Raw genomic sequence first — 10,598 nt, 5'->3', positions numbered from 1 at the left:
CTAGGCCTTACGGTTCTCCGCCAGGAGTGCCCCAACCTCCAATTTGTTTGATGAATATTTTCTACTATCATTAGTAGTATCAATATATGCATTTAGAACGGCGAGAAACGAGTCCAGGACGAAGAACATTCAAACTTAGTGTTAGTGTTCGGCCAAGTGGAAACACCCTGTAAGTCCGCACTAGCGCACACTAAAGTTAATTGGACCTTAGACCTGCCATTAACAGGGTGTTTCCACTGAAAAGTTTGTTAGCGACGTTTTTGAAAATTCTCACCCGGCACCTCGCCTTTGCTCACTTTCTTTTGCAATATCGCTTATTCTATATAAATGTATGATAGAAATGAAAAGGGAATGTTGGGAGGCGAAGGAACGGCGAAGAACGTAGGGCCCATGTGGAAACAGGGGCCTTGTTAGCGGTCCAATAAGTCCATAAAAGTTACAGGACCCCCGGACCAGCCAATCAGGTCCGATAACTTTGAGCGCGAAAATTTTGTGAGCTCCTTTTTGAAATCTACTTGCACCCGGTCTTCTGTACACTTTCAGTCTACAACCCTGACTGCTTGCCGGCCTGCGTCGTTGACCGAACCGAAAATGTCGCAGAACCAGTCGCCCTCGCCGATTCCTTCTGGCAATATGATCTCTGCTCTCCATAACGCCTTTATGGCAACGATGCAGCAGCCCCTGCAGGGCGCGCCGTCTCTTCGCTTCGACGCCGATGTCCATGCTGCCGCCCAGGCCGCTTCGCAGAAAGAGCCCGGCGACGACCTGTAAGATAACCTCGACCCTCATTTCTCCTTTACTGACTACAATATTGTCCTCGAATTAGGGTGTTTTGGCGCTAAATGACGTGCAAAAAGATGGTTTCGGGGCTACTAGTGGAAACACCATTTTGTTAGGGTTTGTTAGCGCGCCAATAACTTTTTCGCGGCTAACAAACAGACTTTTCAGTGGAAACACCCTGTAACTTTAGTACCTAGCACTAACTATTTGGCGGGCAACTTTTATGAGCTGGATTTCCCTTCTGACCATAGACTTTAGACGTAAGCAGCTATCTTTTTTCCTTCCTGCAAACGCCGCGTTGACTTGCGCACGCCCAACACCGACAGCCTCAGAACACCGCCATTTTGCAATGGAGCCCTCCTTCAATAACGTTCAGCAAACATATACCGCTAGTTTGCCTTCCTTCGCTGGCCGGACGTTGCCAATGCACCATGCGGACTTCATGGCGGACATCATGACGCAGGCTGCGCCGTAGCGGATCTTAAATACGCGAATGCTTAATTATCAGCAATTAATCCCTGGCGCTAAAACATTCAAAATACGAAAACAATTTTGGTTTCGGCGCTCCTTAGTGCCGCTAGTGGAAACACCGTCACACTAGCACTACACTAAGTCCATACTAGCACATAGTGTACCGAAGATAGTGTCCGGCCAAGTGGAAACACCCTGTTATTCGTGAACACTACTGCTGCTACTGCAGCAAAGCCCATGCAATCATGCACGTGCGCACGCACGCGCAGCAGTTTGCTGTGATACAGCTCGGGCTTTTGCTGTACTACATCTGCTACAGCTCCGATAGGCCCCTGTCAGATCCCGGTTCCGAAAACATCCAATGGCAAAACGGGCGCCATCCCTGCCGATGCCCTTGACTGCCGCTACCTCTGCTACCGCGGGAGCGGAAAAAGTGAGGCACATGCAGCAGTACCATGCAGCGGTGGTGCACCAGCAGCGACTCGCCGTGCAGCGGCGCTCCTTCATGTACGAAGAACAGGACCACGCCCGCCGCCGGCAGCTGTGCCTGCTTCACATACAGCCAATCCATGGGTCGTTCACGTATCAGGTCGTAGCGGGACATTGGGTGCGGCGGCGCCATCCTTATCAGCATCTGCTGCTGCTCCTGCTGTTGCCCTCCTCCTGCTCCTCTTTCTTCCGACCGGAAAGACACGTCCATGGAGCCATTCCTCAAGCCATTTTGGCTGTTACTAATACCGGTGGTTGAGGTGGCTGTGGTGGTATTGGGCAGGGCACCCGGTGTTGCCCACAGACGTGACTCATCATCCGGAAGCACAGATGATGACGTCAAATCGTATCGCTGAACCTTAAACACGCTATACTTCGGCCTTACACCGCCACCATTTACATCCCTGTCATCTCTCCAGACCACCTCCACCTCCGCCTGTAACTCCCGCCGCCGGTTCCCGCCCTGCCGTGCTCGGATCGGATCTTGCATCTTCGAATCTCCCGACCCCGCGGACGCTGCTGCCTGCACCGTCGTCGCCGGCATCTCCAGAGTCGCCCTTCCTGGCCCCATGCAAGCGCCCCAGGGCTCCGGCCACCGTCGGCCGGCCTTCGGGAAGTAGATGTACTCGTCAATGTCGGTGGTCAGCAGCACCAGATTGGCACCGCAAGCCGAGGTGGCGAGGAGCGCGTGACTGGACACCAGCGCCTGATCGTAGTTGTAGCTGTCGGAATGAGGGTCGGGGCAGTGTGTGTGTATGTGTGTATGTGCGTGTGTACCGTGGATGGGGCTGAGGGGTGTACTGAGTGATGTGAAGTGTGTTTGGGAGTCACAGGACGAGAACCCCTAGGATTTACGATTAATCGGGTAAGGCCCGACTACAAAGGCCTGGATGGGGCCGTACGGGGGGTCCTGGTTGCGGGGTGTCATCTTGCATCGTCATTTCGGTGCATGGAGTTGAGTACGGTACATGATTGAGGGTACGGCACCTCACGTGGGTCACGATACTGCGGAGGGGGTTGGGGGTTGGGAAGCCCAACAGCCCGTAGCCATCCTCCTACCCTTCCGCACTCACCCCAACGGTCGCCCAGCGCCATCCTTGTCGTCGTGGGCCCTCTCCGGCATGTCCCACTTGACCAGTCTGAAAGGAAGGAATCATGGGGCGGAGGGTTAAAAGGGGGAGGAGTGATGGGGATAGTATAGCAAGGCCGGGCTTGTCAGCGTCTAAGAATCATCACCACATTTTCCCACTACCTATAATCACATATGCCATGTTACACCCAAGCCCCAAGTCCTCCTATACGTGCTCGTGCTCGTATTCGCTATATTCTCCACTTCCCGTCTGAACCCTCTCCTTCCAGGAGAGGAAGTCTGCGGGTTTCTCACCTCCAGTATGTCATCACCTCCCCATCCCCCCCTGCACGCCTGCGGAAAGAAGTCAAAACCTCGCACCTAAGATGTCCCCGCCGTACCAGCTCCACAATCTGCGCGTTCCGCATCAAGTACGAGCGCATCAGCTCGTCCGTGTACTGCAACAGCCCTGACGCGCCCATAGCCACATGGTACGACACGTAGTTGATTAACCGTCCTGCGACCCGTGCCTGATGGTCCGTCCAATCACGTGTGGATTGGGCGTGCCGGATGGGCCCTATCGCTGTGTACAGCGCGGGTTTGGCGGCACTGAATCCGGCAGCAGGAGCCAGGGAGTCGCAGATGCCGTCGATGGCGGCAGGTGGGATGCAGACCGGGGCCTTATGTTTGGGGTAGCTGGCCTCAATAATCTGCGGAGGGCAAGGGTTTTAATGGTGTTAGGTGTTTTAGGGATGCCTGAATGTGGGTATGGGTGTATGTGTGGAGAAGTGTTAGGGTGATGCGATATTGAGAATTTTCTTTTCCTTTGTCAGCGTAGGACTTGTATTGTATTCTCCTTGCGGTGGTTTGGTCCTAGCGGTGGTGTGGGACTTTGTATTATTGAAGACAAAAAAACCTGTCAACGTCCCGAATCGAAAACAAGAACCCTGGTTCAACGGCCAACAAACCGCAACAGAACTGGAAAGCACCAACGAACAGAATACCAAGAAGATTTTGCCCCAACATACTCCTCAAGATACTTCTCTCCGCCTGACAATTTCTCATCGTCGCCCTCCTCTAATAGCAACACAAACACGACAAGATTGTACGAATCGCACTTTGACGTACTTTGAAGCAAATGCCTGCCCCTGCGGGTAGCTCAAGCCGGTATGAGTACGGCCGCATCGCCTGACCAGGTACCGCAGCGTACTGCCGTACACCTGGCTCCGGAACCGCCTCTAGGAGTGGCAGCTCCGATAGGTCTGTCTCCACCAGCAGCCGGGGCTTCCAGGTGGAGTGCTCGGTGGGTAGGGCCGCGTGGCCGTACACCCGCAGATGGAGGTTTTGGGGCGAGTCCACCCACACCAGGAACCGGAGGGCGTCCTGTGTGTGGGGTGAGTGGGCGGGAGGAGACGTAGGTGATAGATGCGTGGCGGTCTATTCGGTGATGTGATGATGTGCGTTGTGTTGATGATGTGGGTTATGGTGATGTGTGTTGTAGTGATGTGGGTTATGGTGGTTGTGTGAAGAGTCGAGATGCAAAAGATTGAGAGGCCATGAACATAGTTAAACGCAAACAACGCAGCGCATGCATCCATAAGCCCGGAGGAGAGAGGGCAAGGGTCGGAGGGAGGGAGAGCGTGGAAAGGGACCGGTGCGAACTGAGATACCGTGGTGAGAGGTAAAGGGCGATAATGAGGAGATGCTATTGCAGGACACTTTTTTCCACCATGAACGCTGGCCTAGGAATGTCGTAGATAGGTTTGTGTGTGAGTCGGCGGTGGCTGCAGCCGCGCATCGGCGGTTGCGCGATTAAGCAAGAACGCGGCACCAAACGAAGATATATGCACTTATACAGCTGCTATAGTTTGAGACCGCCTTCACTAAAGAACGCGGCCGGTTTGGCGATGAGAACAGTGTGTACCAAATGGCACCCTGTCTCTCCCCTTGCCTGAGGGTTTGTGCCTGTTTAATTCTTACCTTGGTCTGATGTGGCATATCGTATACTCCATGCGTTGCTCCCACCCGTCTAAGCCAGATTGTTAGCGCCACTGTGACATTTCGATGGCCAGCCCTGGTTATCGGGATAGTTGCAAATACTGGCCGAACGACGCGGACTCCCAAGGTAGTTGGTTCGAGTATTTCATGTTGAGACGGTCGTGCGTGATCATACACGTCCGAAGGCCCATCAAGCGCAGTTACGACATGCGAGAAAAAGCAGAGCGTCAGATAAACAATTACCGGGTACTCTAGGAAAATACCCATATGGCTATTGTTCCTTATTTTATGGAAAACCGAAGCACATAATTCGAATCCTCAAGTTATTTGTATGGTTCTCCCTTACTATATACAGTGACAGATCAGGCGCCTCTCAGCGCCAGTTCGACAAGAATAATTATACACGCAGCCAGTGAGGCCGTATGATCTGCAACGCTATTCAAGAGTTTGCGATGCCGCTTAGGAAACTGGCGCGGATTAACAGCCCTTAGTTCCGGAGCCGCTTCGTTGCCATGGATTGTTCCCAGACGTAGGAGAGTGCTTGTCGAGATCGCTTTAGAACACCATGATTTTTTTTGCCTGATTGGCTACGACACAAAGGACATACGAGTTGTCAGGCCCAAAACGTATAACCTTCAACGCCTAACGAATTAACATAATAAACTCACACGCGCACGTTTCCTCGCGTAGCACAAGTGCACAACCTACAATTGCAATTTGCTGTGCGCACCACCGAAGCGACTTGATAGCTCCTCACACAGAGGCCACCTCCAGCAGCCACCAGCAACGAGCTCATCACCACCACCAGTAACCAATCCGTTTTATCGCTCCTTGTCCTCGCCATGGAGCTCGCCTTTTGTATCTGCATCTATTGGTATGCGTACCACGACTACACCTGCACCTGCTGCCTGCTGTTTACACACATGCCGCTCTACACACCGCTTCTAAACTGCTGTCGCTGTTGCTGTTCCTGCTCCTTCTGTTGCTCATCCTGTTGCAGCTCCATGTACTCGCGAATAGCCGCACCAAGCCTGCGAGCTCCCTCCTCCAGCTCCTGAAGCATGCACACGTGTCTTTGTGTCTGTCCATGCAGACGTGAAATAATGTCCGTGTAATGTTTGTTGCAATGTTGGGGCGGTTAACTGGCCGGGAGGGCATGGATAAGATCAGGGTACCGAAGCGGTGAACGGACAACGTGAGAGAGGACTCACACACAAACCCGTTATACCCCCTCTCGACCCCTTCTCAGACCCCGAGAGACCAACCCCCGCTTCCCCTCCGAAACCACCAACCGCCACCGCCATTCACCTGCTCGTTGTAGAACGAGAAGGCCAGTCGGAGGCAGTTGGCGGCTCCCCCTCCGCAGACGGGGCCCGGGGTGAAGCGAACACCGTGACCTCGTTCCGCCACCGACAGCACCTGACGGGAATCGATCTGCGCTCCAGGGTGGGGACGAGGAGAGGGAAGATAAGGGATAGGGAAAGGGAAGGGAATGGAGGAGGCAGCGTGAAAAGGGTGGCGTTAAGTAATTCCTGCGCTGCCAGCTACCGCATACACGGGATATCGCTGAGCCCGGGGACACACAAACTATTAGTTTATTACAACTTTTTTTGTTTCTATCATTTTATTATTTTTATGACTGAATCGATAGTATCGCAAGACATGGTCATGGTGGTTATTATTTCGAGCCACTCCAGAGTTCCTCAGTTCCTCACCCCCTCCTGGAGCTCCAGCCAAAGGAAGTAACCACCCAACGGCTCAACCAGGGAACCTGGGATCCAGCTACCAGTAGGAAGACGACGACGAAGCGCCGAAACCAGTGCCGTACAGCGTGCCGCCAGCCGCGGCCGTACGATATCGTCCAGGTGCGCTTCCTGTAGGGCGCAATATCGGGCTTACTCCCCACCCACCCACCCACGATTACAGGTAGAGCGGAAGGGGTGCGAACGGGGCGAGTGGTCTGAGCGGATACCTGGTATCAGGTGATCCCCGTGCCGTACAGACCCCCGTGCCGTACAGAACCCCGTGCCGTCAGGCTGGCATTCCGCTCTATCACCTCGCCTATCTATCCGCACCGCTGTGTGTGTGGGGGGGGGGGTGGTAAAACTCAAAGAAGTGCGCTTCCCATTTTTAACGTATCAACGTTCCGCTACGACATACTTACGGATGTACAATATACGCGGACACGTGCACGCACCTGCAAGCGGAGGTCCAGTGCGCTGTGTGCCAGACCTGGGATACCGCGAGGCGGGTAGGTACCAGTGGGTCAGTGGGTGCGGCGGTGGAGTTGGGGGCCGGGAAGGCAGCGGTTGGTGGGGTCCGTGAGTCGAGGGCCAGAGGGCGGGGGGAGATGCCAGGGAGAAACGAGCACAGGGCACAGGGCACAGGGCACAGGGAAGCACACATACACAGCGCAAACCGGGAAACAATTGATAAACCAAAGGACGATATAACCCTGCACAATACTATATTATACACGCAAGCAAGCGCGAGGACACGCAAGCACACGCAAGCACACACACGCGCACCGGTTGAGAGCTGTGCGATGCAGCCCCCGCTGCTGATCACTCCGTCACCCCGCAGTCGCTCCATCACCGCCGGGTTGCTGCTCTCCAACCAACTGAGCGGAATGGGTGGCATGTGAAGAAGGGTGGGGTGGGGGACAGACAGGGGAGCAGGTAAGGGCAGGTAGGGGCAGGTGTGGGAGGTTGTGGGAGATAGGGGCAGGTAGGGGTATTGGAAGTAGTGAGATGTTGGTAGTGGGTATACGGGGAAACCACCACACAGGCTAACAACCTGTTCAGGAATCGCTCTCCACTCGCTCGCTCGGGCTCATCCCTACATGTATCAACCTCTTCAACTGACTCCTACGCGGCACTGGCTGTAATAAAGTGTCGTATCCTGCATAGCCTGACCTGGAAAGGACTCACAAGCTGATGGCACACAAGCCACCATCAGCCCCAGGATGCTACACACACGCTGGCATTACAATCCCACCTCTCCCCCTTCCCATATTTCTGTTCATCTCACCCCAGCCTCAGTGCGGGTGCCAGTATCTTGGAGAAGGAGCCCATTGACACCACCCGACTGACCCGTGGGTCACATGACTCATAACAACGAAGAGGACCGGGTACGGCAGCTGCTGCATCCGCTGCCTCCGTGGCAGAGAAAGGAGGAGACACACCACGGCGCGAGTGGACTGAGGCCGGTGCCGTGTAGCTGATAGAACCAGCACCGTCAACGTCGTCGCAGTCTTGTCGCTGTAGCGTGCCTTCTCTGTCGCCGCCGGCGCCGCCGCTGCTACTGTCGCCGCCAGCGCCGCCGCTGCTACTGCCACCCTCATGGTCGTGTTGGCGGTTGTCACCCCCTGCAGGCCCTCGGCTGTGCCGCGGGAAGGTGAGCAGCTGTGGGGGAGGGGGGGGGAGGCAGAGCCACCCGCCGTCGGCGGCATGAGTCGTCCTGAGTTAAGGCACTCAGATGCACGGTGCCCCTCGTAGTACGGCGCTCAGGCCACATCGCCGCCTACCGTTACAACCTGGCCCCCCGAGCTTGGAGCTTCCTTCCCCTCTCCCTCCCTCTCCCCCGCGAACCCGCCAAGGAAAACACACCGTACACCGGCACGCACCTGGTAGACTTCGTCCGCTAAGACATAGAAGTCGTACTCCGCCGCCAGCCTCATGAGGTGGCGGCGGCGGTGCGGTGCCATGCAGGTTCCCCGGGGGTTGTTGTGGACTGGGATGGTGTACACGAGCCGGGGACTGGAGAGGGGCGGGTGGCGGGAGAGGGAAAAGATAGGCAAACCCTGAGAAAGCACGTAACGGGAACCCGAAGATGCGTGCATGAAGGGAGAATGCATGCATGCATGAAAGGGAGGGTGAAAGCATGAAGGTTGGGAGTGGCAGCTAAAAAGCAGCAACAACAGAGATGCAACCAGCCAATCCACAAGCCGCAAACAACCAACAGTCCTGCCAGGTAACACACCGGTTTGCGGGGTCTTTTCGCAGCCAGCTCTCCAGCTCCTCCACCACCATGCCGTACTCGTCAGTTGGTACGGGTACAACCGTCAGGTGGTTATCGTGAAAGATGGGTGTCACCAGAAAATACGTCGGCTGCTCCACCACGATGACGTCACCCGGCCGGGACAAACGACCAACGGCCAAAGCCAGACCATGAGATACCCCTGATCGGTACGACACAAAGCCAGGTAACGGGGGGGACTTTGCCAAAGGGTTTGCATGCATAGGGCCCATAAAGACCACATCAGGAAGTAAAGACCCTTTCGATGCTAAAAAAGACCCATGTACGCGGGAGATTGCTTCACAAGGGTACCCCATGTCGTACATACTGGATCTGCCACTGCGGTGGGGTAGGAGACCCGGTGATGGTTCCGGGTATTTACGACAAGCACGAGTTGCCGTACATGTACTTGTAGGCCGTACATGGCAGGATGTCTATGCCGCTCGAGGGCAGATGAAGGCTGTGCGGCACACAAATACTGCTGGTGGTGGTGATGTGTGTGTGGGGGGGATGGTGCTCAATGGGGCTTTGGGCTCAATGTTCAATATCCCATCACCGCCCGCCTCGTGACCTCCCCTAAAGCCCCAATCGGAACCCTCCCACACACCAGACAAAGCCGTACGACCACACAGACGGTATATACCTGCTGTAACCATCAAATGCTCGGGATGTACGGCAACTCCGTACCGTTCGGACAAGAAGGAGGAAAGGCTCTGTCGGAAGGATCGGTAGCCCTGCCGTGGGCCGTACCTACAAGTTGCCGTACAATGGTACGACAACAGCGGGCAGGAACCTGGGATTTGAAGTCCGGTGCAAAAGAGGCATAAAAAGCGGCCGGACAGGCGACCAGCATGTGGCAGCGTGGTGTGCGTGTGTATAAGTGCGTGATATGTGTTTATGTGATATGTGATAATGTTCCCCATTTTGCGGTGTTGTGAAGTATGGTTTGGCCATGGTCACATGCAAGCAGGCCTAACAACGGTAGGCCTGGAGATGGGGTAGATGAACATAACAAGTGCGGTAGGCTACTGCGGGGGGCCACTCATGAATGGTGTCCTTCGACTCGCTTGTGGGTGAAGGCCGTTGGTGCCGCTTTCCGCGCCCCAATCGGCTTCCTGGCGAGCTTTATGGATTGCAGTCCTGTGATTTTGCAGCTCTATGGGTAAGCGCAGTCCGCTTATGTACGCAGTTTCCGGTGTTAGCCGAACCCGCACCCACCCACCGTACTGTACGAGATATTTATTTCCCTATTGAATTTAACCGCACTATCGACCTCGTTTCAGGCAGAGTTTGTGGAGTTTGTGTGATTTAGCGCATCATTACAAGCATCCGTGCGGAGGTAAATAAGTGCAAGTCTTCTTAAAAGATACTCGCCGCAGCGCACCTTTTTTGCTTGTCAGTGGTAACCGAGGATAATGCACATACATTGCCTAGACCGCAACCCATATGGTCTTACTGTAATAGGAGCTCCGCGTCCGGAGAACCCAGCCGATGCGAGGCCGCTGTTGCTAGCGTTTGTAAAGGCAGGAGGGTCGGGCTTGGCTGTAATTGCGTACAAGGGTTGTTGGAGTAAAGTATGGCTTGCGATGTTGCGTACTGAATGATAAACGCTCACCTGGCCTACGCTCAAATCGATGCAGTCGGCACCGACCTGTCGCGCGACGTAGTCCCCCTTTTGCGAGGTAGTAACTGGCATAGTCTTATCAGAGTGAAATCGCAGTTGTGCCACTGCCAGGTTTATGGACCATATGCAGTGAGCTGGGCGTAAGAAGCA

The 10,598-nt window shown here is 54.9% G+C and overlaps 2 protein-coding genes across 2 annotated transcripts; both read right to left on the bottom strand.

Annotated features, from left to right (window-relative positions):
* Nucleotides 1–1,564: 1,564 nt before the first annotated feature.
* On the bottom strand, nt 1,565–5,074 carry VOLCADRAFT_97894 (uncharacterized protein; the record flags this gene model as incomplete). Its single annotated transcript, XM_002956775.1, has 5 exons — nt 1,565–2,462; nt 2,814–2,879; nt 3,191–3,519; nt 3,938–4,192; nt 4,790–5,074. The coding sequence occupies 5 exons, from the start codon at nt 5,072–5,074 to the stop codon at nt 1,565–1,567; spliced, it is 1,833 nt and encodes a 610-aa protein (XP_002956821.1).
* Nucleotides 5,075–5,738: 664 nt separating this feature from the next.
* VOLCADRAFT_97893 (uncharacterized protein) lies at nt 5,739–10,520 on the bottom strand (the record flags this gene model as incomplete). The annotated part of the gene is made up of 12 exons (XM_002956774.1): nt 5,739–5,888; nt 6,116–6,241; nt 6,523–6,589; nt 6,883–6,884; nt 7,005–7,039; nt 7,336–7,427; nt 7,838–7,962; nt 8,433–8,565; nt 8,789–8,987; nt 9,468–9,574; nt 10,281–10,366; nt 10,440–10,520. 12 exons carry the CDS (start codon nt 10,518–10,520, stop codon nt 5,739–5,741), a joined length of 1,203 nt encoding a protein of 400 aa, XP_002956820.1.
* Between the last annotated feature and the right edge of the window lie 78 nt (nt 10,521–10,598).

This window comes from Volvox carteri, assembly GCF_000143455.1.
Source record: "Volvox carteri f. nagariensis unplaced genomic scaffold VOLCAscaffold_65, whole genome shotgun sequence".
NCBI lineage: Eukaryota > Viridiplantae > Chlorophyta > Chlorophyceae > Chlamydomonadales > Volvocaceae > Volvox > Volvox carteri.
Note: the sequence above shows the minus strand (reverse complement) of the source record. Positions and strands in the feature narration are given on the sequence as shown.